Here is a 27,733-nt window from a genome sequence, read left to right on the forward strand (position 1 = left end):
TCTTACTTTTCTTGAATATTCTGAACCATCTTAAAACCTCAGTATTACTATTTATTTTGTAAACTTCTTTCCTGCTTATAAGTGTTGAATATATGAAAGAGCTTTTGCCGTGGAACGTTAGAATTTTTGTAATTTTATGTATAAACTGCATATTTTTAATTACCAGAGCAAGGGCTTTTTGGATTTACTCTCTGTCCTTGACTGCCATTGATTTCCTTGTGACCATGGGCAAATCTTCTAGACTACCTTTACTTCTTTAGAGATGTGCAAATAAATTCTGAGAGATACAAATAAATTCTGGGATCTACAGATGGCCAGTGTCAACTGATTAAGAGTCTGCTCAGCTGTAATATGCTTCTCTCTAAGACGGAGTTTTTTGTTTTGGTTTTTCTGAAAACTGAAGTCATTTTAAATAAAACACACTGGCGAAGGAAAAGAGGCTGATTGTAATAGTGTATTGTGGTATGAAGTTGGTCGAAAATGTACTGTTTCAGTGTGGATGAAGGTGAAGAGGACTGCCATCATTATTTTGTTTCAGTAGCTTAAACACTTGAGGAACTTTAAGGACACCCTTTTGTCACTGTTAAATTGTTTGGGAAGCGGTAGGCTTGGGCACATTTATATTGCAGCATGTATCTTCGTCTGGGAGGACATCTGTATGTCTGATTAATTCTTTTGACAGCAAAGCCAAACTTGGGTCTGATACGCCTGCTTTAAACGGATTTAGTGATGGGTCTGGGTACCAGCTGCATTTGGTTTAGGCTGGGAAGGCAGGACAGGTTTACAAGGACAGCGTGTGGCAGGCTGCTGTGCAGGGAGATCCATCAACCTTGCCACTGTTCTCTGCTTTGGAAATAAGACATTCTGAGATCAGCCGTTACCTGTCAGTCACAGGCGATGAGGAAATTAGGCAACTCTTTCCATCACGCTAGTTTCTATAAGTCAGGTTGCATACTTATGTGTTACTCAGTCTGTTGCAAAGCAGATGAAAGGTTCAAGCTTTAATAATTCTGGGTCCCAAGGTAGCTGAAGTTGTCAAGAAGGTGCTTTTTGGAAAGTGCTGAGGCAGTTGAATTGATTAAGGGAAAATGGCAGCTTTTGCTCTATCAAAAAGCACAAAACATAATGTATGTCATTGTAGAAAATGTGAGATTTTTTTTCTCTTTGTATTTGAGGCAAAGGTGACTTACGTCATACAAAGTGACAAATTGCCCAAAAGACCAGTAGGGTCCCTTGAATTGTTTAGTGACCATGGATCAAAAGTCTGTGACAGCGGACGTGCTGAAAAGTCATCTTACGTAGGCAGGACTTGGGCTTGGGTCAAATTTCTGTGTCCAGCTTGTATAGGAAGACCTAAATCCATTTTTTATTTATTAAGTCTTAAGCATACCTATGTAACTAAGGGTATTGTCAATGCTTTCATATTTACAAAGTTAAAAAATGTTTGTATTGGTCAAAATCTTATGTTCACAGTCTTTTTGATTTGTTTATGGGGGATTTGGAGTGTTTGGGGGTTTGGTTTTTTTGCTCAGTTGGTTGATTGGGCTTTTTTATGCAAAATACCTGATCATTTCGGCATGAAGTTCAGAAATTCATATATTGTATTTAATTGTGTAATTTGCAGTCTTTAGAAATGGTGAGATGTACTTGTGAATTCTTTGGATTCCTACTTATGCCTTCCTGTAAAGACAAACGTTTAAATTTAATTAATTATGTTTATTTTGAATAAGTATCCTTGTCTGTGGCAGTGGTCTCCCTCCCAAAGCATTGCCAAGCAGATCTCAAGTTTTGAAGATAATTCTGATGACATTCAGATTTGTCAGCTTCTGTAGGTTCCTCTAATAATGCCACATAAGGGAACAAAAAGGATTTTGGTGAAGGTTTGTGTTCAGTGTGGAAGGAATGAAAGCACATCAGCAGATGGCCTGAAAACATCCATGGTTTAGATGCTTGTCTCCTTACACTTGATCTTCAATTCCATCTATAATGTTGCTTGAAGGATTGCCTGCGACCATGCATCATACTTCACAACAAGGAGGCTAGTTGTGTGAACGTGTACTTTATGTTTGGTGGGGTTTTTATAAGCGCTATTAACATAAAGATTGGTTACGTATATGTCTTAAGTTTTTCATGCCTTTTAAAAAAGAAAAATGAAAAATTTGAATTACTTTTAAGAAGTCTGATCCAAGAGAATTAGAAAACCTTACTGGATGGAGTTTGCACTTCTTTTCACTTACTGCTCTCAAAGGAGTGTCCAGTTCCATTTGTTAAAAACCAAAGTGGGAGTAACCCGTTATTCATTCCATGTTAGATTTTGCACACATAGCAAGGGAGAAAAAAAACCTGTCTCTGGCATTCCATGAAGTCAAGTGTTCTTAAAAGCACATTTGCAGATATGCCTTCTCTGCGGACCGAGCCTGAACACACCCCTCTGTTCTTAAAATGTTTCCTGCTCTGTAACACCCGTGCTGATGATGTGTTGTTTCCCTCTGCCTGCATTGCTGTGTTGCTGACAAAAGCACGCACAGGGCTGTGTCAGGGGGTACTGTCAAGCCTGGGAAACCAGAGGAGCACAGCGGGTTGCGGTTGCAACATAGTGTTGAATGTATGGGATAAGAGTTTGAACTTCTCTTCATCTATATGACGCTACAGGGCCCAATGCAGCAGAGAAATTTGCAAGGTTTATATTCGTTTTCATCCTGTCTACATTTCTAAAGGAAACATCAGGATTTTACTAGTTGTACTTCCCCTGGTTTTTAATTCATGGTGTTAAAAGCAATTCTTAGCAATTGTTGTCATCCTTTCATAGTAATGGTGCCTTCACAATGATGAGGTTCGTTGCTGTGTTCAGGTATGTTATGCTCACGCTGACGATTTATTCTGACCAGTTTGTGGAGTGTAGTTAGCTGCATTTGTTTGGGCAATGTGAGAATAATGAAGTTTCAAGCTCCTTTCAGTCTTGGCTGAGCCATAGGACAGAGTGACTTTAGAAACTTTTCTTACTCTGAATTGTATCTCCTTGTTCTCTGAATATGGGGCATTAACTTTTTGGTTGTTTGGTTGGGTTTTTTTTTTAATTGTTGTCAGTTTTGACTCAGTTCATGAGTACAAGAGATCAAAAGATTAAAAAAATCCAGCATGCATCCAGAAAGGTGTGGGTGGAATAGCAGCAGGAAGCTGGTAAATTAGCTCAGTCATCTTGAAACTTTAATCATTCATTTTGACAATAGAACACAAGTGATTCTCAAGTGCTAGATTGTAACAAACATCTTCTGGTAATGGAAAGAGTGACAATGTGTGCAAGTGGGCAGGAATGTTTCACAAACAAACTTCGTCTTAACTGCCTAAAAAATCCAAAATGAGTGATTTTAAATAGATGTGATTATGTCAGTCGACAACGAGTTTTCTTCAGTTTTATTTATGAAGACCAATGCTTGAACACTGCTCCAAGATAGTTTATGGTGCATTATTTCCTATAAAATCACGTAAGTGCTAATGAGAGTTGTACATTTCTGGATCAGAACTTTCAGGCATTTTCTCAGGAAGCAGAAGGGAGCAGATGCTTAAAGAAGAGTGAGAAAAGCAAGCTGTGTGCATTCCGCACAGGGATGAGGAACAGAGAACCGAGTGATGTTTCTTTTCAGTGAAGGTGTACTTAAATGTACTTTTTCCTTAACAGAAACTTAGGTTGAAATTGAAAAAAATACGGGTTTGCATATTATAATGCTTTCTCCATTGGGCTCAAGACCTTGAGTAACTGAATAAATTTGAATTTTTTGTCTTATTTCACACAGGCAACCTCTTCTGCACTGCAAAGTGAAAACCAGGCTTGAGACTAAGCCTGAACATCACAGGCTCCATGGCTTCTGTATTTTCCATTCCTCTTGCTGCCGGTAAAATCCCTGTTACTTAGTTACCAAGCACCTGCACTGTGCCAAGGAGAGACAGGCTTAGGACATACGATGAAGAATTAACACGACACCTGTCAGCTCTCCAAAAAGAAAGCAGGTATGAAATTTGCCTTTTAGCTTATTCTTGAGTAAAATACTAAAAAGTGGTGCATGGTATTGCTCGTAACTGAGCAGCGACAGTGCCCAGTGGAAGACCAATAAATATCTAGGTTTCCAAAAGTCCCTGGCTCAAGAATAAACCAGTAAATCTGCATCACCAATATCCCACAACAAAGCAAGGTGACAGTGCTACAATCTACACAAGGGTCAACTGCCCAGGGAAGCATCAATATTAGAGTAAGAGAGAGCTGAATGCAGGAATAACCAGTACCTGGAGGGGGAAATCACATAAAGCATCAGAAATACAATGCTGCTGTTGGCGACATTAAAAAATGGGTAGGGTGATTTAGGAGGATGGCGAATAGCTGGTAGGTTTGTGTGGCATGGAAGCGCAAGGCTCTCTGGTTAAGGCTGTCTAGGCATCATGTCCATTTAAGAAATGGTGAGTGGTTTTAGAAGGGGGATTTGTGCTCTGGGGCACTGTGCTGTGTCAGGAGGCTCATTAGCATTGGAGTGAATCGTTCTGAGGAGGGCCATTTAGAAAAGAATATTTTTTTCTTAACCTGTCAGCAAATCCAGTATGGTTTTGAAGTGCGATATGTGGTATTCCACCAGCCTGACTTGCTTTTGCTGGGGATGTTGCCTGAGTCTGTATAGGTGCATGTGAGCACGGGACTGCAAAGAACAGACTGACTCAGAAAGTCTGGATTCCACTGGAATGATGTGGCATCGTGATTTGCATAAATATGTTAAGCCCTATCTTAAAAGTAGTTTAGGGCTTTTGCTCCTATTATTCTAATATTTTATCTATTTCACCACTGTGGAAATTAGGAACCATCTTCTATATCTAGCTTATGTTTATGTTTGGCCAGTTTATACATTATTATTTTTTTCCTTATAGGAAAATAGCCTTTCCTCTCTTAAGTTAAATCCTGATGTATCTGCATCTCTTTTTGCCAGTCCTTAGGTACAGACTCTCCATTCCGCAAAGATTCTCATGGCCATTTTCCTCATTAATCACCGTTTGACTTCATCTTTCTTGAACTGGAGGGCTCAGTACTGAAGTTCAGAGTCTTTAGTGACATCTCCCCTGTGCATCACACAGCAGCACTAGTATCTTCCTCATTCTGCTGGAGAAATCTGTTCCGATATAATCAGAATATTGGGGTTTTTGCAAGGCTGCATTAGAAAGGCGATTCTGTGACACCCTGGCTTTGGGCGCTGTTGTGCTGGCTGGCAGCTGACAGGTACTTACGCCTGCTGCGGCGTGCTCAGGAGGGCAGAGGGCTAGCACAGCTGCCCACCCTCCGCCTGGTGCCTGCGGAAAGCAGCCTGGAACATCTTGCTGTGATGGCCACCGAAGGCCATGTCTCCCTTGTCTCCCGCACCGTTTTGAGTCTGTGATCACCCACCGCAGAACCACAGCTTGTCATTCGTCTGCAAATACACGCCTGTGTTTTCTGAATGCCAAACTTCTCTTACCTCAGTCTTCAAGCTTACCTCGTTCTTTCTGTGTTCAAAGCCTTCTCGCTTTAACGCCATCTTCCAAGCTGGTGTTAAATCATTAAATTTAAATTGTAATTTAATTAAAAAAATTAAATCAAAAAAATAAATCATTAGCAGATTTAATCAAGTAACTCCAGATTTTTGGTGGGTTTTTGTTGTTTTTTTTAAAAGAAAATATTTAACAGAGTAGTTCTTCCTCCATTCTGGTGTTTACCTTTCGGAGCTCCTAGTTGTCACCTCCTCTTTCACACGATCCTTCTATGCCTTTCAGTGCCTTTAGTCATCTCATCTTCTCCAGCGGCATTAAAAATTGCCCACATGGCATGGCAGGCTTTGCTCAGGTCCAGAGATGCGACATCTATGGCATTTCCCTTTGGGAGCTCAGTTTTCTAGATGTTACATGTGTATATGTACCTTTTATAAAAGCAAGTGGAATTTCTCCCCACTAATTTTTGTCTGGTTTTCCTTCAAATTTTGTTTTCAAGTCCTGCATACTACGGAGATAAAACTCATACTATGATTATACATATTTTCTGTTACAATATATAATAAATAATGTATTATTTCTATTGTTTTTTCTTCAAATTTTGTTTTCAAGCCCTGCCTACTATGGAGATAAAAATTTGCCCAGAAGACTTTCTCCTTCCCTTTGGCCCTTCTTTGCTACAAGTCCAAATGCATGGTTCTGGTCACCCCAGCTTGGTTGAAAGTCAAAACTAGACTTGAAAACAAAAAACTCTTGTGATTTCAGACTGCTATTTCTTTTAGACTCCAAAGATGGCTCCATTTTCCTCTAGGCTGAAGATTTTCATACCTTCAGCAGTTGCTATGCTAAATTAAGAGCTCTGCCACTTTGGGCTGTGGCGTATGATAGCAAGGACTTTGCAAGGACGGTGAAGCAAAGACGTTTACTATTAGCTAGCCACAGCTTCCATAAGCTTACGCACTGTACACACGCTGCCAAAAGCTTTACCATTGGTCAAACTCCACTGTCCACGCAACCAGCTGCTGCCCACCACAGGCTACTCTCTGCTGTCCATGCTGTTTCATCATCCTCCAGAGGCCAGACCACACTCCTCCTTGTCTCTGCTTCACCCTCCCACACTTCCTCAGAGTTATTTACCTCTTTGCTGCAGGATCACAGCTGCACGTTGTCAAAGCAAGGCCACAGCTGCACGTTATCAGTGTCAAACAACCCACTGTCTTGGCTCCCCTACATTGAGCATGGGTTGTTTTTTTTTCTCTGAAAGGCGTGTGCAGTTTATCTTCAAGCTGTAGACTTCCAGCAGGAGTTAATTGATGGCGGTTGTGCAGGCTCGGTTGTGCAGGCTGGAGTATCGGAGTGGACCCTTTAAAGTCCTCTGTGCACCCATCTAAGAGACCTGGGCAATCCAGCATGCCCGCCTGGCAGCTCCGCACCCACCGCTCCCCCCAGCCGAGCTCAGGGGCCAGCACATCTGTCCACTCGCTGCAGGACACAGGCTGGGTCTCACTGGTCACGAGCTACCTCGATGGTGTATTGACAAATGCAGCGAGCAATGCAGAGTTAGTTACCAAAATCATTATTTAATAGTTCGCTATAAATGTATCTTCTCTTGTGCACTTTGTATCAGCCCAAACCAAATCAATGAGTCATGTCTGGATCTGAAAATGCTGCATCTTGCCGTAACAACGTTCATGTTTTACAGTAGATACGTTAGTCACTATGTATGCTATGCTCATGGCAGGGACCTGCAACAACTTCAGTAACTCGGTCTACTAGGTATCTTACAAACCATCAGGAAAACTTTATACAAGTTATATACAAGCTGAAGATAAAATATCACTCCCAACTATTATTTCTGTCTTATAAATTACAAGATTTCAAATATTTATATATTCTCTAGTAACTGTACAGGTTGTCTACAAACTCTCAGGATAATATAGATATATGTACAAGTATATGCAAATAGGGTTAACATTACCTGCTTCTTCAGCTCTGTGGGTAGGGTGTCAGCAAGGTATGAAATAAGAAAATCTCTGTGATTTTAGCCTCCATATATGTACATAAATACATTCCTGTATTTACAGAGACGCATAAAGCCTAACAAGGCCATTCCAAAACTTGAAACATAACTACATGTAGTAAATGCTTCTTAAGGTGTTTAAAACTATCCTTCTGTCTTCATGCTCACCACTGTATCTGCGTTCATCTTCTGTAAGTGACGTGGTGTTGCTGGAGGATATTATCTTTAGAAAATTAAATCTAAAATTTTGTTTCTGCTGGAATCTGCATGAAATAAAAGGAAATAAATGTCACCCTCTGTAAGGAGCCCTCTGGTGAGTGATATGTAAGAATTTGCTCCTTTGAAGTGTTTGTGTGGGAAGGCTGTGGTCTGACATTTTCTCCTGATGGGATAGCTGTGTGCTGGATACTGCCCGTCTCATTAAGTCCGTGACAAAAGCTGTGTGTCCCTGTCTTATCCCTGACTCCAGACTCTTCTTCTCCCGAGACATTTAGATAAATGGGACTAATGCTGATGTCTCTGCCACACGGACACTCTAGCAGTGAGCTCATCATGGGGGGACTGTGGCCAGGTGAGGAGGCCAGGTGAGAGCCTGGTGAGGTGGCCTTTGCCCACCTTCCCTCTGCAGACCCTCGGTGCACAGGACAAGGCTTGTGAGCCGAGCCCCAAGCCTCTTACTCTTCCTGTAAGGTTTGCCTGAGGTCAGATCCTATCAATAAGCTGGCTGGATGCTTTGTGCCCTGGGCTGACACAAGAGCTCAGGGATGAAGATGCTTTTCTTATCTGACCCAGTAGCTCCCCTGAGCAGCCTCTGGGGCTGCACTGCTTGTGGTTGGAGTGCCGCTACCGCTACCGGAGATGGGAATCTTACCGCGCACTCCCGGCTGCGCAGTCCATTGCTGGGGATGGTGATGTAGTTGTTGCCACTACCCTTCTCCTGCAACGAACGCAAGAATTTGTGGGTTAGCAAATGGATTGCTTCTTTTTTTTCTTTTCTCCTTTTTTTTTTTTACATTGACGAAGGTCTTGCTTTTTAAATCTCTGGAACACACCTGGGAATTTGACTGGGAAGGAGGGAAGCTTTCACTTGTCAGCCCTTTATGCCCCCTGCCAGGTCTCTGGGTCAGTGCAGAGGAGCTGGACCACTCCAGCTAAGTGGGACTAGACAGTTTCCAGGTGAGTAGCATTCTAGGTTTGGTACTTTTAAACAGATTTAACATACACAGGATCCTTTCTTGCTCTTGATTTAAGAACAATCCCAGAAAGGCCATCGCCAAATGTGGCTGTACTAATTTATCTGCACTACCTTAGCATTCCTTTTGAAGGCAGACAGTCCTGGGAAGCCTACATGCAAGCACATCAAGTCTGCCTTGCAAGAGCCGCTGCAGCGTATGCAGCAGTCCCTGCCAGACGGGTGACGACAGAGGACTGCTGACGGATGAGCTGGGATTGTGCCCCACGCTGTGCTCTTCCCAGGGAGGTGGCTTCAAGCAATGTCCACAGCCAGGCCAGTCTCCAGTGGGAATTATTCACTGCTTTCACTAGTGGCTGGCTGGGCACCTGGACCAGGGGCCAGTCTTGCTCTCCAGATATATTGGAGACCAGCTGAGTTTTAGTCATTAACTTTTTGAATATAGAGATGGTGTAGGGCACATGGCTAGCTATGCAGGGCACTGCTGCATGCCTGCGAATAGTGTAAAGGCACTAAAGTAGCAAAGGATGAAAACTGTATGTAGTCTTACCTCCGTGAGCTTTAATTTGGGGGAGCTGGCTATGTCCTTCTTCAGCAAAATGTGTAAAACTGCATCATGAATGGTGAGGAAAAATACGGATGGCTTAATCTCCTCATCAAAAAATGCACATCTCTCCAGTTTTTCCAGGAATCCCTCTGTGGGGGAACAAAATGAAAGCACAGACTGACCTGCAGGCCTTGAGAAGGGAATTGTATATCCTGAGCATGTCCACTGAGTAAACACAGGATTTGCTGGTATCCTGCACTGTTCTATTTATTAGAGCAGATGGGTTCCTCTTTACTGATGTGGAGAGGGTGCGACATCGTCGGTACTGCCTTGCTCGATGCCAGGCAGAAGGGAATCTGAGCCCCATTTCTTACTTAATGCCTAACCCAGGCTGCCCGATACCCCAGAGCTGTACAGCACAGTGGTGGCCATAGGTAAAACGAGCCGTCACACGTGGTCCCAGCCTGCTGGGACAGCGTGGGAGGGGTGACACCTCTGCTCAGCTGGGTCTGCTCGCTGTACAGCACTGGAAGGTGTAACTGGGGTGATCCTCTGCAGCTGTGCTCAGTGGCAGACAGGGAAGGGCGGTGGGATGAGGCATCCATGGCGATGCCGGTGGAAAGGCAAGTACTTACTCACCATGTGCCCCTGCAATGTAAATGTCAATGTCGATCCGGACAAATTCTTTCAAAGTCTGTTAAACCAGAAGGAGGCACCATTTAGATACTGCTCTTTTTACTGATATCAGCCATTATGGTGATCAGCCATAGCAAATATACAAACCACTTTCAGATATTTGAGATGTACGATGGTAAGCAGCTCTAAACTGCTGCACCAAGAGGTAGGATAGTCTCTTCACAGGGCTGCTGACAGGGATGGCCAGTCCTTTTGAAAAGGGGCCATAGTCCATACTGATAAAGGTGATCTTTCATAAATTGTATGGCTTTATTGTACCTACTCGACACATGATGAAACTAGGACTCCAAAATTTTCTGGAGAGATTTTTATAACTGGGAATTTGAGCAGAACTACAGTTCCCACTGATGTGGCAGGTGCTTAGTTCCAGTGGAAATAAATTTACACACCCTATGTGGTTATAGATAGTTAACTTTAGCTACTGCTGTTTGAAAATATTGTTCTTATTGCTTTGTTCAAGGTCGTCCAGGGAAGTGAGAGCAGGAGCAGAAATGAAACTCCAGTGCTCCAACTCCCAGCCAAGTGTTTAAAGCTGTATTTTATAGGTACATTTCTGTAAAGCTTTCCAAAATCTTAGCAGGTGCAGGAAGGGTGCCACAGCCAACACTCTAATTCCAAGAAAATTCAGATTTATTATTTAATCCATTTCCTAAACATTTTCTATGGAAAATGTACATTAAATATTCACATAAACTCAAAGGTTGCCACTGACTTTCCAATCCATAGAGGGATGTCTTCCTTTAAAAACGGGCTAGAAACACAGAATAGACTCAGGACGGTTTGGGTTGAAAGCAGCCTTAAATATCATCTTAGTCCACCCCCCCTGCCATGGGCAGGGACACCTGCCACCGGACCAGGTTGCTCCAAGCCCCATCCAGCCTGGCCTGGAACACTGCCAGGGATGGGGCAGCCCCAGCTGCTCTGGGCAGCCTGGGCCAGGGGCTCACCTCCCTCATAATAAAGAATGCTTCCTTCTATGCAATCTAAATCTACCCTCATTCCGTTTAAACCCATTGCCCCTTGTCCTGTCACTACAGGCCTTGTCTCTCTCCATCTTTCTTATAAAACCCCTTTAAGTGTGGAAAGGCCACAAACAAGGTCTCCCCGGAGCCTTCTCTTCTCCAGGCTGAACAACCCCAACTCTCTCAGTCTTTCCTCGTAGGAGAGCTGTTCCATCCCTCTGATCATTTTTGTGCCCTTCCTCTGGACCCTCTCCAACAGGTCCATGTTGCTCCTGTGCTGGGGCCCTAGAGCTGGACACAGCACTGCAGGTGGGGTCTCATTAGAGCTGAGTAGAGGGAGACAACCATCTCCCACAACCCGCTGGCCACGCTTCTTTTGAGTAGCCCAGGGTACAACTGGCTTTCTGGGCTGTGAGCACACATTGCTAGCTCATGTCCAATTTTTCATCCACCAGTACCCCCAAGTCTTTCTCTTCAGGGCTGCTTTCAATTCCTTCATGCCCCAACCATGGGGGTTGCCCCAACTCGGGTGCAGGACTTTGCATATGACCTTGTTGAACTTCATGAAGTTCACATTGTCCCACTCCTCAAGCCTGTCAAAGGTCTCACTGGGTGCCATCCCTTCCCTCAAGCATATCTCAAGTATAATTGCAGTCACATGTTTTTCTTTCATATAATCAACTTGTCTTGTGAATTACAATTACCTTTTGGAGGACTCTCATGGCAGAAAAATCAAGGAAGGACACGGATGAGAAATCCAGAATGATGCTGTGGATGTCGACACGGGGCACAGTGATGCCAGGGGGGAGGTCACCACCCCAGTTGATCTGAACGGGCAAATCTGTCATGTTGGTGGGCTGGTCCAGCTCCTCTATCCTGTTGTTGTCTAATTCTTCATCTGACTCATGTGCATGGTTAGCCGTGCAAATCAAGCCTTTCTGTGTTGACAGAGAAAAGTGTCGTAGTTAATACTTCCTTTTAAGACCCAGCCAGGGTAGTAGTGCATCTTACACAAGGGCAAGAGCGGTAGCAATGCAAAGCTGATCCTCCTATGAGATGGAGCAGGACCCATGTGCACTTTACGCTAGAAAAAGTTCTGTCCTTTGTCTGGAGGAGTCTGGAAATGTTGGCTTTCCTCTCATCAGTCATTTAATCATTATCATAATCAGTTAATGATGGCTTTCTATTATTCCCTGAAGTCAATTGTCTGATATGCTTTAATTCAGTAATTTTGGAACAAGTTGACAAAAAGCATGCAGGATTTGTGCTGGGAGAAACCCAGCTTTATCCTACCATTAATGTAGCACGAACATCACCTCTGTGGGATCTGATTCTGCCATTTGATGCCAAATGAAACTCCAGTGGACACATACAAGCTCTGCTCATGGTAAAGCTGTAAGTCTCTAACTGTGAGAGCCATTTAAAATCTTATTTTTGAAATGCGTTTATGTCATGCAGTGGCAACTTGGAGAACAGCATATCTAATTAGGAGCGGAGGCACTTCTCTGCCATGTCAAGCCAGGGAGCTGGTTGCTTAACTGCCCCCCAGATGGAGTTGCCTTACATACGGGTGTCACTTGCAGCTCTCCTTTCTTCAGCATCTTTCTGATCTTCCTCAGAGCTTTATTGCGTTTCCTCAGGACTCTCAGTGGGTTGAAGCCAACCTGCAGAAACGGCACTTTGAATAATTAAAAGAACCCAAACAATGGCACCAGGAGAAGGACACAACATCGTACGTGGCTTTTCTTTACAATCAGGACGAGCATAGTTTGGACCTAATGTTGCCTACTACTTTTCATCAGTTCAAACAAGGCTCTTTGTCTTGGTTGGAAAGATGTCTACAGGTATGACTACGAGCCAGGCAGGCCCATCTGTACTAGCTTTACAACACCAGCATGGACAGCATTACAGCAGTGACAATGCTGTGGCACAGGCCAGTAACTCCAGCAGGCTGGTACAGTGCTGGCTAGCCCAGAGTGTGTCCTACTCGACTTTGTAATGGAGACGGCCACCCAGATGGCCGAGATCAGAGAGCTTACAGGTCGTATCTGCTCCGTGGCACCTGACTGCAGCACGGGTTGTGTACCCATCCTTTTTATTTTCTGGAAGAAGAAAAAAAGTTGATCATGCTGGCTGCATATGTCTCCTGAACTTCCTAGCTGGTTTTAACAAAATTAGACATCAGATCAGGTGAATTAGGCTAATAAGGGTTATGAAAACACTAAATTCCTGCAAGTCTCCTGCCTCATCAATCTAGTGGGTGGAGGCAGGAGGTGTTAGAAGTACTCATATTTGTAAAGAAAGAGAGTGGTGTGAGCATCTGCACTCACAGGGAAAACCCTTCAGGCTCTTCCGAGGTGAAAGCCAAGCACACGGAGACCCGACTGTCTCGGATTCCCTAGTTCCTCTGCCAGTTTCAGTCCCTCCTGTGAAGAATGAACTACTCGTTACCCAAGCTCATGGTAGCCACTGCTTATCGACTCCCTGCTAAGAGCAGCAGGAAGGGGAGGTTATGAGGGCACCTTTGGTTCAGCCTAGGGATGGCGGGGCCCTCTGGCATGGTGAGGGCTCAAGGGTCCCGGCTGGCTGTGCTGCTTACAGAAAGATTGGCTGCCTTCACCCTGTTTGTCATGGAGGACATGAAGACATCTTTGATAGCGTGATTTCATTCAACTTTTCTTCTGACTGTTGTGGTTACGTTCTTTGCAGCGAGATGAGTAAACTAGCATTTATTTGGTATAAATAATAGAAATGCTAATAAAATAATGCCCCTTTATAGTCTCTATGTTTGTACTACTTCCTTCTAAAGGACTTAAAATGTGTATATAAGTTGTTATGATATAAGTTCAGCATGAATCAGGCTGTTCTCTTGCTTAAGTACACATGGGATTACAGGAGTGGCAACAATATTTGAATAATTCATGAAAATTTCATCTTTGAACTGTGGACTGACTGTGGGAAATTGTATTCACCTTAATGTGTTGTGCAATTTATATTTTCAGAACGACAGCCCCAGACACTTACAGCGGTGATGAGTTTCTCTCTGAAGAATTCAATATTAGCGAAGAAGATAGGAGACGAGCACCTGAAAATCTTCACTCCCTCTGGCTCATAGATCTGTACAATGAAGCAAAAGCATCAGTAACAACATCTGCTGTAGAAACACAAACGCAACAGATAATAGAAGAAACTCGACATTTCTTACATCGGTGTAATCCTTCCTGTTTCTGTAGATGTTACTTCTCCCAACATTGGCCAAAAGGGTGCAGCTTGGACTGTGAACAAACACACACACACACACACACACTTATTTGTACTCTATACTGAAGCCTGGTGGAAGGGAAGGATCAGAGAAAGCAACTTCAGCTGCAGTGTGAGGCTGAAGTGGGACCCCACATCCAAGGGTTTATGCCTGGAAACTGATTTTCCATGCACAGTTGTTGGACATTCAGAGGCACGTGACTGTAGGCCTTCTCTGTACAGGGGGAGTTAGTTTATAACAGGAGGAAAAAAGATATTTTTAACCACATCCAACAGGTACTCACAGCTGGGAGCGGATCACCACGGTCAGCAGCTGGAATGCCACGGCGGTTGCAAGCCCGATATCCAGGCCAAGAAAAACGGCAGCTAAGAAAGTCACCACCCATATAACCTGTAACGAGCAGGTGGGTGGCAGCAGTTATGAGCATGTCGAGGACCTGGGTCAGGAGCACAGTGTGGGAGCAGCAACAGATCTCAGATCTGGTCCGGGCTGTCCACCTGCCTTTGGTGAGGGGCTTCGTGTTTCCTAAAGTATTTTCTTGTAACACGGGGTCAGACTCAATGACTGGCACCAGGGGGTGTTTCTAGGGGTGACAATTCCTATACAATCAAGGCTTAGAACAACAGAGGTGTGGATCTTCTATAGGTGGTTCACTAAATACTCAAGAATCCAGCAGAAAGGCAAGGTTACAAGTAAATCAGGATCCTGGTAAAGCTGAGAGAAGTAAATGTGCAAATGTAGGTGCTGTGAATGTACATGACTGATAAGCACAAATGACTAGATAATACTGAACATTTTTTAACCACAGATCTCAAAGCATTTTTGTGTGGTAAATAACGGCTAGCTGGGAAAACTGAGGCCTGGAACCATTTAGGAACACAACAAACTGGCTGGTGAGAAGGGCAGGAGCCTAAACTTTCTGAGTATTAGAAGTACGCGGTCCTGCCCTCCAGCCACAAGCTTTACCATTTGGAGTAAACCCTTCAAGCCATGGTCGTCACTTGTTTTTTGCTGTGTAACTTCCATCTAACAGGCTGCATGAGAATGTGAACGCATGGCCAACACTGTGAGTATTTAGACATTTTCTGTAACTGCCTTCTATATTTGATTTTATGTAATGAAATATATTTTAATATATTCTGATGAAATGGATGAACATGAAGTTAGGTGAGAGAATCAACTCAAAATAGGTGGGACAAAAGGTAAAACACAAGCAAGGGCTATACAAGCAAAAAAAGGCACTCCACTATTGTACTTTCTGTTCAGTGAAGGCAGGTATAACAAAGGAACAACCTGTAAGAAATTTGCATAATAGATGACTTTTTCCAGTGTGCTTCATTCCTGAATGCTTGTGGGACTCAACTTACACAGTCATACTTGTCCTTCTTCCACAGGATGCCTACTTCCTTGAACTGCATGAGCATGCCTTTCAAGTTACCAAGAGCCAGAGATGCAAGGACTGACTGTTAAAAAGACAAAAATACATGTTGGATTTTAAAGCAAAGAAAGAAAATGTTGAACATTGAGGCTTAAGTAAAAAAAAGGTCATACAAATAGGGCCAAAGTGCAGCTGAAAGGCCAGGGAACTCCTCCTGGTGTATTGCTGCCCTGGAACCCCCCTAGCTGTGGTGCAGTGCAGGTATCTGACTTGAGGTTGCAAATCCCACTTATTTTGGGCACCTAAAAGCTGGTGCTGTAATGTTTGGTGTTTGGGCACTTGCATTCCCTTTGAGGGACCAGGTGTAGTGGTCCTCTCTGTCATGATCTGAGAAGAAGAACCAAGCTATGCAAAACCCTGTTTGGCTCCCACTGAAGCCTATGAACACTCCCAGTGACTCCTAGAACAGTCCTGTCTCCAGCAAGCAGGAGGAAGCACTGGGTGAAACTGGTGAATACCTTCTGTAATGGTGCCAGGAGAAATCCAATGGCCAAGATCACAATCAAGACGATGACAGCTGAGATAATACCAGCAATCTGCATGAGAGAACAATTCCACCGTAAGTAATTATCTGCAGGTATTATGGGAAATAGGGGGAGCTTTCCTGCATTAAATGCCATCATAATCTGTTGTCTTCTATACCTGTGTTTTGCCTCCTGTGCTCTCCTGCACCCCTGATCTCGACAGAGCAGTGCTGGAGGCAAATCCTTTGAATGAACCACCAACTATATTACCCAGCCCAAAGGCAATCAGTTCCTGAAATAAAAACAAAAGAGATTGTTCTTAAAAGCTGTTTCATGACTGTTATTCACAAGGCAAAGCATTCCAGAAATTACTTATTTCCCATTGACAAACACATGGTATTGATTTATGTGTGATTTGCCTACCTGGTTGCCATCTACTGGGTAGTCATGCTTGATGGAATACACTTTAGCCACGGAGAAGGCTACTGCAAACCCAACAATTGCGATGGAAATGCTGTCGCCGATACATTTTTGGAGGACACCTACATCGGGTGCAACAGGCTCTTGAAATCTGAAAAACAAAAAGCTCGGCTCGTAAAGGATATGCCTAAGCAGACCAGCTGTCAAGCAAGGGAGCAAGGCAGTGGTCCACCTCAGACGGAGCACTTTGGAGACATGCGACACAGAATTGCAGGTCTGAATTCTATAAAACTTTGGGGGATCCTTACTCAGGACAGGGACTCTGGCCACATTTGGCTCAGCTTGTGTCTCGTTTACTGGGCCAGGGCCAGCGACAGCTTATTTTGTCTGAGGTGCATGCACAGTTCTGCATTCTAGCTGGACATGTCAGATCTCACACAGCGCTGAGGCCCTTGCACAGGCAATGCACACACAGAAGGATTTCACTTAATTACGACCAAAAAAAATAATCCCCGTGTGACTCATTGAAGCACTTTAGACACCTAAGCAAATATTTAATAAGTCTGGTAATATGGCATAGCTGGATGTACTTTCTATATGGATATATACTCTATATGTGGATGTAGTCTCTATATGGATGTGCTTCTGGAGGAGCAGACGCTGAGGCCTCTGGGGGTTGATGGTGCCTGGGGAGATGCTGGTGGCCAGTCATGGGACCAGGCAGGAGTACTGTGCAGTGTCCTGGTGGCCTCCCAGAGCTGGTGGTGGCTGCTGAACTGTGCATGTACTTCAGGGGAAACTGAGGGGTTCAGGACTGAGTAGCTCACTAAAAGGGACAAACATCAACCTCCTGCTCCACAGCTGTCTTAGAAAATGAAGCATGCAATTATTTCATGTCGCAGTGTATTCTTTGTTGAGTAGGTGTGCTCTAGTGAGTAATTTTATCTGTTGAAAGTGTTTCCTTATATTGTTGAGAGCAAAATGTTTATTTACCTACTGAAAGAAAATGAAGCCAGTTATTTTAATCAGAATCATAGCTGAACTGATTTAACGCTGACAAACTAGAGACAACATTTTGCTCCACTGGTGAATTTTGAGTAAATCACTTACCCGTCTTCAAGTTTTCCGACGACAGCTACGTTAAATTTTTCTTCAAAATTAACAAAATAGGAAATCAGTGCTGCTAAGACTGTCTGAAAGGTAAAAATCCCCATCTCCATTAGGTACATTCCAGCCAGAGTGTGAAGAAACTATTAAACCCCATTACCTTCCCTCTCCCAGGCACCCTCCAGTCTCATCACTAGCGACAGAATTATGCCCAGAGTCTGCACAACTCTTTGCTGTCCAGATGTCATTCCTGAACCACCTTACAGGCGCGGGTTTAATTCATAAATCACACAGAGCATATATCAGAATATCTCACTAACAACAGAGAACATCCCACCCAACAAACCAGGTGTTTTCTAACAAGGTGCCGTAATAACTCCGGGGGAAAACAAGGGCTACTTGCATCTACAGCAACATCCTCCAGGGCTTTAGGAGCTTGCTGCCCCTGTGAGAGGCTGCCCCCACCCCACGGCTGGTCAGGGCAGGCAAAACTCTCTGCTGCTGGAGGGCAAATCTGTTTTGTGCTTGGCCATGGATGGCCAGGACTTCAGTGGCTGGTGTGGTTCAGAGAGAGGCCAGCTGTGGGACTGCAGCTGGCTGGTGTCACAGACAGTTTCATCCAAGGGAAAAACTCATATAACATCTTACTCGCTACAGATGTATTCAGCCGAGAACAGCTAAGCAGGGTAAAACTTTTTAGTAGAGGTAAAACATCTCGCAATAGCCTGTGAGTGTTGCCAATTCTTCCTTATAGGTAAAATGATAACCCAACTTTTAATGCAGAACAGGAGAAGAAATAGTTAAAACTCTGCTTCCCATATCACTATAGTGGTGGAGCCATTGCGAAATCAAAGGCAAGTGACCATTACCACAAGGAGTTCGATCGGGATGGGAGTTGGTAACTTTGCTTTGTATCGATCATTCATTTCCTTCACCACAAACACGATAAGTAAGACAACAAGGGATGTGACTAGGTCAGCGACGTTTGTTTTTGTGATCTGGCTGAAAACGCTCTCCAGAGTCTGCAAAATCAGGAAGAAACGTGGGGTGTTTTAGAAATAGTGTCCTGGCACAGTACCGTTATCCCTTCCAGAAGAGCCTGTATCGCTCTGAGGATGGATTGCAACAGTTGGGATTTATTCCCTGTGGCACAGTGTGGACTGCAAGCCCCAGAAAATGTGCGTGTGCACTGTCCAAATGACAAAAGCCTCTGTGAAAGACCCTTTCCACTGCCTCTTGACCTTCTCCTCCTGGCACCCCCTGAGGGAGGATCGGAGCAACACACACGTGCACGATAGGAAACGTGAGCAATGGAATTACTGAGCAGGTGCCTCTCTCCGCTCCCCCTTCCCTGTCTTTCTTCCTTTGTCATCCAACAGCCCTCACAGAGTCATATCCAAGTTTAATATCTATAATACCAGCCTGGTAAAAGTGAATAATTAAATGCTTGAGGCAAAGCTGAACACAATTAAAATACACCAACACACAGTAGAAAATATTATCTAAGTAGCCCAAGGGGTGTAACTTGGTGTTTGGCAATAAATTTAAAGATTGGTCATATGCTAATAACACATCCTCTGTATTTTTCTCTTGTGTTTCCTCCTGCTTGGCTGTTTTTATGCTGAGTTCTCTTATTACTGCCTTGCAGTCAGATATACATCCCAGGTTTCAACAGCATTAGCAAATAATGAACACTTTCACTCACATAGATGATGCCAAATGGTACATTAAATCCAGGGACAGGTAGCTGAAGCATGAATTTCAGCTGAGACACCACCACATGGATAGCTGCAGCAGTTGTGAAACCACTGATTAACGATTGTGATAGATAAATAACGATGAATCCAAACTGGAGGATTCCCAGGAGCAACTGAAATGCAAAATGACCATACATCAGTGGGATTTCCTTGTGCTTTTAAGCAATCTCTGTGACAAAGAGAACCGTGTTTAATGGAAACAAAGATTTTCACCTAATCCCATATGTCCAGGGGTTAAGGATGATCCAGATGATAGTGTCATCAGATTTGCAATCAAAGTTGAAATTTAGCAACAGGGAGCATAACACTAGTAAGAGTAATCACTAAAGCAGTTAAAACCTATTATTTGTATTTTATAGCTAAAATAAACCTCCTTAGTGTAGAGGACTGAAGGCGGTGGGCTGATTAGCGTTGATAATGTGCAGCTGTGGGCTCGCCTCAGAGGCAGTGGGTTGATTGACATGGACGATGTGCAGCTGTAGCTGGTTCCCGCTAAGTGGTTAAACAGCCCTGAGGAGTGTGGGAGAGGGGGTTGGATGGGGGAGGAGTAGTCTGGTCTGGTCTGGTCTGGTCTGGTCTGGTCTGGTCTGGTCTGGTCTGGTCTGGTCTGGTCTGGTCTGGTCTGGTCTGGTCTGGTCTGGTCTGGTCTGGTCTGGTCTGGTCTGGTCTGACCTGACCTGACCTGACCTGACCTGACCTCTGGAGGAAGGAGAAATGGTGTGGGCAGTAGAATCTTACAGACGGTAAAAGCCTTGTTGCAGCCTGCTAGTTTGTTTGTGCTGCAATGCCTTAGTGTCAGGGTTTTCGGTACCGATATTTTCACATGGTACCAGTGTTTCATGAAGCACAAACGTTACACGTTAGGAAGGAAGGAACTGTAGGAAGTAAGGATAATTTTTTTTGTTGTTGTTGAAAGGACAAATCCAAATTCTTTGGCATTTATGAGACAGAGCTTTTATTCCTTTTGGTGTGTCTGCATCACTTGCATTACTCTCACAAATATTTTTTTTTCCTATGCAGCAGCTTTGGGTTTGCTGGTGGGGGGGCAGCTGTGTGGGCTGTAGATGCAGGTCTGGTCAAACCCAGGATTTTGCAGCATGGGTCAGTGCCTGGTCACTGCAGGGGGGCAGATGCCTCCTAATCAGTGGGCCAAGGTCAGTTACGTGGGAAGGGGCAGAGAATCACTTTGGTGACCATGCCAAGCAGAAACCGAAGAGGAAGGTCAGTCTGCCCTCCACCTGTTCATATATGTGTATACAGACGTGTGTAGGCACACACACCTCTGTTTACCAACCTGAAAAACCCCAGAAAGGACGGTTACAGATGCAGCCACCATCACCCTCTCTTCATTTATTGCTGAGAGATTCGTGGAAGTGCCATTTGCAGCGCTGTCGTCGGGGACCAGCCTGGTGACAGCTCCCCCCACCATCAGGCTTAGGACGGGGAAGGGACCTGAGCAGCACAAGGCGTTCGTTAGAGACCCGAAGGGGCAGCGCGTACTTCAGCCGTGAGGAGGGTGGGCGGCGTGCCTGAACTCACCCACTGATATATGTCTGGATGTGCCAAAGATAAAATAGACCAGGACAGGGAAAAACGCCGCGTAGAGTCCGTAACCAGGGGGGACATTGACCAGCAAAGCAAAGGCGAGACCTGTGGGGACAGGGGGCCGGGGAAGGTGACGTGTACTGCAGGCGGGAGCAGCAGTCCCTTCGCCCCTAGCCCGGCAGGGCACGTTTCCTGCAGGTACCTTGCAGGACAGCCACGAGGCCCGTGTTGATGCCGGAGACTATGTCACTCAGGATCCACTCCCTGAAGCGGTATGCTGGCAGCCATGAGGTGATGGGAAAAAAACCCAAGGCAATTTTTTTGACCCTTTGTGGGGAGCAGCTGTAAAGACACAAAGAGGACAGAGCTCTGTCGGTAAACGGGTCGGCTGAGTCACAGCCTGTTTACAGAGGGGAAATGAAGGGGGGGAGGATTCAGGTACAGGCTGCCAGAGGTCAAAATCTCACCCAAACGCAGCCCTGATCAACTTCCTCTGCTAGCTGTGCTTCAAGGAGGACCTGATGGCCTCCAGAGGTCCCTTCCAACCAAAATTTTCATAGAATAGTTTGGTTTGGAAGGGAACTTTAAACATCATTTAGTCCAACCCCCCTACAATGAGCAGGGCCATCTTCAACTAGGTCAGGTTGCTCAGAGCCCCATCCAACCTGACCTTGAATGTTTCCAGGGATGGGGCATCTACCATCCCTCTGGGCAACCTGTTCCAGTGTTTCACCACCCTCAGCGTAAAAAAATTTCTTCCCAATATCTAGCTGAATGCAGGCTCTTCTAGTTTAGAACCATTACCCTTTGTCCTATCGCAACATGCCCTACTAGAAAGACTCTTTCCATCTTTCTTATAAGCCTCCTTTAAGTATTGAAAGGCTGCAATAAGGTCTCCCCAGAGTCTGTGCTGCCAAGCGCCCAGGAAAAGAGAAGCTGCCTGGGATACAACTGCAGGAAGACTTTTAAGGGTAATAGCAGCTAAAATTCTTCAAAAAAATCTGATGCTGCATTTGGTTAATGAGCTTTAATTTGCTTTGTTGGAATCTGAGGTGGAAGTTGTCAGGATGGAGTTCATGCTGTCCAAGAACAGCAGCTCAAGATCTGTTTCTTAGATCTATATTTTAAAAATAATAAAAAAAACCCTTACCGAAAACAGAGTTTCAGGTGATCCCAAAGGGTTTTATGGTATCTGTGCAGTTTCTCATGCTCTTCATTGAACAAATTCTCTGAGTACACAGGTCTGGCTACAACATAGTGGTTGCCCACAGGTTCAACCATTTCTACTGAAGTATCAGGTGAAGATGGTGACTCGTGTGTGCTTCTTTCTGGCCTTAGTCACTTAAAAACCTGAAATGAAGAACAGGGTTAGCTCCTTATGTACTGCGGGGCAGGTGGCCGTGGCATAGAAGAGTGAACTCCAAGCTGAGCATTACCACCTTTGAAGATCAAAAGAGAGATGGTTGAGACACCCGCCTCACTTTGCCAAGATGTTGTCCTGCCCTCCTCCTCCTCCCACTGCAGGGCAGTGTTTTCTATTTCTTTCTAAAGATGCAGCCAAAAAGTGGAGAAGATGGATTACGAGTTAATTTATCTCAAAGCCAGCCATCTACAACCAAAACCCACCTCCTTCGAGAGAGACTAAATTCTTAAAGAACAAACAAGCAGATCCCTAGAGGTTTCTCCCTGTGGCACTGCTGGGAGGGCTGGGATCTCGCTGAAACCCGCCGACTTGTGAGGGGAAAGGCAGAGCCAAGGCAGGGCTCAGCCATCCTCTCTCATACTCGGAGACCGGGCTGAATCTTTCAGCTCAGGTCTGTGTGATGAGGAGGTTAGGCTCAGTAGTAAAAAAGCACGGTATTGCTGCTTGTTATTTGTAAGATTTATTTCCACAGGTTGTCTGGGCTTCTTCTCCTATGTTTCATGCTCACCAACAATTTTTGCAATGTCTGACCTAAATACTGTTTTCTGCTTTCTCCCAACCCGTGTCTGCATGTCTGTGCTGAATAGAAACTCTCCTCAGTCACTCCAGAAATGACCCCTGAAGTCCACGTTACACATCAGAAGATTCAAGATTCGTTGCAGTCGGTACCACTGGGTATTTTTCAGCAATTAATTAATGGCATCACTGTGCTGCCTACTGTGTTCTCTCTATCCCCACATTCTTTCCATGTTAAATTAACTTAAATAGATGTACTATCTTAAAACATTTCTCTCTGCTGCAGCCACCACTGCATGTTTAAAACAGTACTAGTCCTAGACAGGAGCCGTGGAACTTGCTCTTGGTAGCCATGGTTGGACCAGATGATCACTGTAGGACCCTTCCAACCGGAACTAATCTGTTCTATCCTATTCTATTTTCTTTCGACTCAGAGACAAAGATGTACTGTGGGAAGTAAAAAGTCTTTTGTGACACTGATAATAGAGCATTTTTCTGCATTTTCTCTCCGCTAGCACAAATGCGGCTCGGCGCCTTGGTGCTTGCTGGTGGGCTTGCAAGAGATGCCCAACCGACATTAGCTCCTCACCCAGGTCTATCACCTGACTCGCACTGAAATAGCCTATGTGCATTTCTGATTCAGGTTCTTGTGTACTCAATATTTGGAGAGATCACAGGACAGATTTTAAAGTGGCACAAGGCATTTTGCATAATTATGAACAGATGGAAGGCTTTTAATCTATGGCAATTTTGGCATTAAAATGTGAATCCCATCCTGAAACTTTGCTACAGCTCAGGGCCCTTTATTGACCTATTTCAAGTGATTTCATTTTAGTTTCCTCCTAGTTTGTTCTGGGGAAATTAATGGATGAGTAGAAGTTCAAATAATGACAGATGAACCTCTTAGATATGCTGGTTTTGTTGATACGCTGTTTTTCCACAAAAAAAATCACTATTTTGGCAATGGATTAAACATTTTTATTATCTGTTTTAACATTAAAAAAATTAGACCTGTAACATTTTCCAAAAACTGGCAGGTAATTATTCTAACATATTAAAACTCAAAATCTAAGCTCATTCAAGACGCTGATCCAAGGTCAGTTAACATCAAACCCTGATCCTGAAATTGTACACTACCGTCACCCTCTCTGTTGTCGTCAGAGCTCCAAACCTGAGGGTGATGAAATTTCAGTGAAAAAATTGGTTTATTTAGTTTATCAGAGTGTGCTTAGATTTGCAGGAACAAGTTTCATCTATTAAAGATTTTAGAATTGCTCTGTTTCCTGGTCTGTGTATCAGTCTTATAGACTTCCCGTTGCAGAAAGGAATATTGCTGAAAGTCCTGTTGAATAGGTTTGTTCACTACGTTGTAGGGCACACGAGGCACTATTTGTTCCCTATGAAATGTTCATAAGCCATAAAAGCAAAAAGTGCGTGGGTTACTCTTTCGTTTCAGATTATCCCCAGTGCTGCAGCTGCTGTAGCTTTTGTGAATACTTCAGTTGTCACTCCTGCCCCTTGCCCAGCCTTTGTTCTTTCCTCAGGACAAATCTGATACCCCAGTCTCAGACAATGTACAACATGCCTCTTTACAACTCTCCGAATGTCCTTTGGTTTATTAGTGCTGGTCTTGTGGAAGGTGTAAGTATTTTGCATGTATTTTTTCCCTCCTGCTAGGAACCCCAGTTTACTGGCTGTCCTCCAGGTTATCTTCGGGTTGATGGCTTAAAGCTGCAGAAGGAGACCTGGAGCATCGCCCTGAGAATCTCATCAAGCTGAACCATGAGTCTGCTCTAGAGACTGTGGTGTCATGAGGCATCACTCAAGTTAAGTTTAACCAAACCAGCCTGGGCGCCTGAAGCACAGTGGAAGGTGCCTTCAACTTGCCTCCTGGCAGGTAAATGAGACCATATGGTGTGGTACCTTGCTGCAGCTAGGTGACCACTGCTGTTAGTCACCTGCCCCACTAGCTGAGCTTTTCTAGTCTCATTCCCTCTCCCACGGGCTCTGTTGGCAGCTGTGACTTCAGCCAGGTATTGCCTTCCTCTTGCTCACTCTCATTTTTTTCCCCTGTATGTTAAGAAAGATAGGGTGCCCTCTGCATGGGGAGGTTTTATTTGGCTGTTGGCACCATTGCTTCCTTAAGATGCTTTAAAGAAAGTGGGGATATTGTAATGAGTAGCAGTGTAGTGGAGGCCAACGTCCTCCGCAAACCCCCTAAAAGAGAGGTCCGTACTCCAGCAACGCACACTGCCTTTCCAGAGTGCTCCCATCGTGAAGTTCTTGGACTCCTTGTGGGACACCACTAATTAGCACAGTTCCTCTGATTACTTCTTTAATGTGTCCACTCACACATGGGGAACAGGAGCACAGACCAAGCTTGTACTGCACAGCTGTTGAGTGGTAGGTAACAACTTTCACTCACTGTTGACCAAGACCAGGTCTGAACTGAAACCCCAGAGATAACATCCTGGTTCGGTTTTATTCCGTATAGCCTCTGATCCTGTTCTGGGCCAGCAATTAACAGCATTACCATCTCTCACACATAAAAAAAATGTAACTCCACTACTAATCCCCCGCATCCGTGAACCTTCGGCAATGCATATTTTTGACATGTGTCGTTTTGTTGAGGGGATTAACAAAGGGATACTTTTTTCTCTTTATTAATTTATCCTAAATATTGACTAAGAAGTACACAAAAATCTGGTAAATTTAACTGAATAATTAAATATTAACATGCTTTGTCCTACTTTTCAATCTGTGTATACGCACTCACAAACTCAGCTCTGCAATACAAACATTTGAAAAATACAGACAAATTCCACAAGGAAAACTTCTACATTTTACAAGAAAAACAACATATGACTAGACACTTTTCATTTATAAGCATTACTTCACATATCCCATATCCTGACCGGCAAGTCAAAATTGTACCTGATACAGGAAGCTCTTCAGAAGAAGCCACACCAAGATTTTATGGAAAAAGATATCCTTGAAATTTTCAGAGGCAGTGCAGGTATCTTGTGCTGTTCTTCATTTCAGAACCTCCCTAAATACTGGCAACACTTTAATAACTAACTTTAGTTAACTTTTACAAGAAAAGGAAGATTTCACTGTGGCCTTGACCATTGAGCCTATCCTCAGGAGGGATGATAAGAGTCATTTCTTAAAGTTCTCTGTGATATTGCTTAACTTTGGCGAACTGTTTGTGATTGGTCTGCAGAGACTAATATGGGAAAATAGAGGTGAATAAGAAGGACTGTCTGTTGCAATCCTGCGCTGTGCATCTGCCAGGTTTCTGTTGAGCATGGTGGGAAGCGGTGACCAGAGCTCAGCTATGGTACCCTTCATTTCTGAAGGAGTGTGAGCCAGTGGTGAGGGAGATGGGGCCGCAGGGCATGCCAGATCTGGGCAAAGCGTGCCTCTCTCAACCTTCCCCTGACGCACCTTTAAGGGACCCTCAGTTGTCTTTCCAGAAGGGATTCCTGCGTGCTCAGATCATTGCCCAAAACAGCCTTTGCAGGGATTTCCAAAGGGCAGCTGTGACTTGGTGGAGCTGACAGCTGTGGCATCCCATGACAGACAGTGGAAAGGTGCAGACCACGTGTGCGGCCAAGTGTTGGGCACGAATGTGGCGTAGGTGGGTTAGACTCTCCTGTGGGATCCTGCTCCCCTCTGCTGCCCGTGGAGGAACGGAGGGAAATCATTCTCCCTAGGCCGAAGTGAGCCTTTGTAAACATTTCACTGAGACACTAAAACCACCAAAGGAGATAGCTGAAACAGTATTTCGATGCCTCAGGCCACAACTTCAGTTGCAGGTCCCTGTGTTCAGGTGTTCTGTTTTCAGGAGAGCAGTAAACCTTCAGTGCTGAGGTGCTGAGGACACCATAGCATCAAAGGTCCCTGAAGAAAACCATCCTTATCACCCTTTTCATATGTCACACTGCCATGAACACCTAGAAATGCTTCAGCTGTTGATAGCCACGGTATCAGGAAGGCTGTGGGGTGCCAGGTGCCCTAGGGCATTCCTCTGGGCTGGAAACCTTAGCCTTTGGGGGTTTGAAATCACAGACCCTGCCCCTGAAGAAAGAGTTTTCTTCATCTGGTGGAAGGGGACAGCGTGAGAGAGGGCACCTTGTTTACTCAGGAGAGCTGTCACCTGCATGGGTCTAGGAGGAGGAGAGGCAGGAGGAGCCTGAGGTTCTGCTGTCGGGTGGTTTGCCCGTATTTCAGTCAATTATTAGACCAAGAAATAATGAAGCAAGCAGGACCCCAATATCCAGCCCCACAAGGTGAGAGCTCTGTTAGACCATTCAGTCAGGATTTCTGTCTTGTGCTTTAGCCCGTGCCTCTGAGTTCCCGGAGAGTCTTTATGGACCTCAGGTGCTTTTGGAAGTTGGAGCTACACTTCTAACCAAGAACATAAGCTCCCCTAGTCAGTAAAGATCCCAGGTCACCTCCTAAACTCTCGAGAACACCTTCTCTGTGACAACAAACCCCTGGGTTTGGTAACTGCTCTTAGGTTTAAGGGATTTGCTGCCCTTTGTAAAACTGACACATTACTTGAATTTACTGAAATTACTTTTGCCATTAAAATAACAAACATTTGAAAAGATGTGGAACAGCTCGCACCATAAAACAATTAAAGAGCTTTTGGCCTCCCTCCTCAAAGTGAAGGCATGGTCTGGTCATAGAAGTGCTTTAAAACCCCTTTGAAGTGTTGAATGTGTTCTTAACTCTTTGTATTCAGGATATGTCATGAGAAGTTGCAACACAAAACAGTCAGACAGGTTTTTTAGGACTAGGTTTAAATGCAGGAGGGACCCTTAGCTCTAATGAAATCATTAAAGCCTTGTCTTTGGTTTCATCATGTCCACCTGTA

At 44.4% G+C, this 27,733-nt stretch overlaps 1 protein-coding gene across 2 annotated transcripts; it reads right to left on the bottom strand.

Annotated features, from left to right (window-relative positions):
• Nucleotides 1-298: 298 nt before the first annotated feature.
• SLC26A3 (solute carrier family 26 member 3) lies at nt 299-26,536 on the bottom strand. 2 transcript variants are annotated; one of them, XM_027793800.2, is made up of 21 exons: nt 25,786-26,536; nt 22,063-22,262; nt 21,115-21,254; nt 20,907-21,017; nt 20,662-20,819; nt 19,316-19,480; nt 18,480-18,632; nt 17,614-17,696; nt 16,507-16,654; nt 16,262-16,375; nt 16,078-16,155; nt 15,549-15,644; nt 14,465-14,571; nt 14,125-14,194; nt 13,944-14,036; nt 12,488-12,583; nt 11,624-11,857; nt 9,901-9,955; nt 9,265-9,410; nt 8,394-8,459; nt 299-7,785 (listed from the first exon to the last, which is right to left on the bottom strand). In XM_027793800.2, exons 2-21 carry the CDS (start codon nt 22,191-22,193, stop codon nt 7,762-7,764), a joined length of 2,268 nt encoding a protein of 755 aa, XP_027649601.1. In that variant the 5' UTR covers nt 22,194-22,262; nt 25,786-26,536; the 3' UTR covers nt 299-7,761. The 2 variants fall into 2 exon arrangements, with proteins under 2 accessions (XP_027649601.1, XP_055663681.1); XM_055807706.1 differs by lacking the exon at nt 299-7,785 and having other exon boundaries at nt 7,905-8,459.
• Between the last annotated feature and the right edge of the window lie 1,197 nt (nt 26,537-27,733).

This window comes from Falco peregrinus, chromosome 6, assembly GCF_023634155.1.
Source record: "Falco peregrinus isolate bFalPer1 chromosome 6, bFalPer1.pri, whole genome shotgun sequence".
NCBI lineage: Eukaryota > Metazoa > Chordata > Aves > Falconiformes > Falconidae > Falco > Falco peregrinus.

Excerpts from the sequence above, each read along its gene's own strand:
- SLC26A3 (XM_055807706.1), bottom strand. The coding sequence starts at position 22,193 with ATGGTTGAACCTGTGGGCAACCACTATGTTGTAGCCAGACCTGTGTAC. Across the intron at positions 21,255-22,062 it reads CACCTGAAACTCTGTTTTCG|CTGCTCCCCACAAAGGGTCA; the intron begins GTAAGGGTTTTT and ends GTGTCTTTACAG. Across the intron at positions 16,156-16,261 it reads GCACAGGAGGCAAAACACAG|ATTGCTGGTATTATCTCAGC; the intron begins GTATAGAAGACA and ends TCTCTCATGCAG.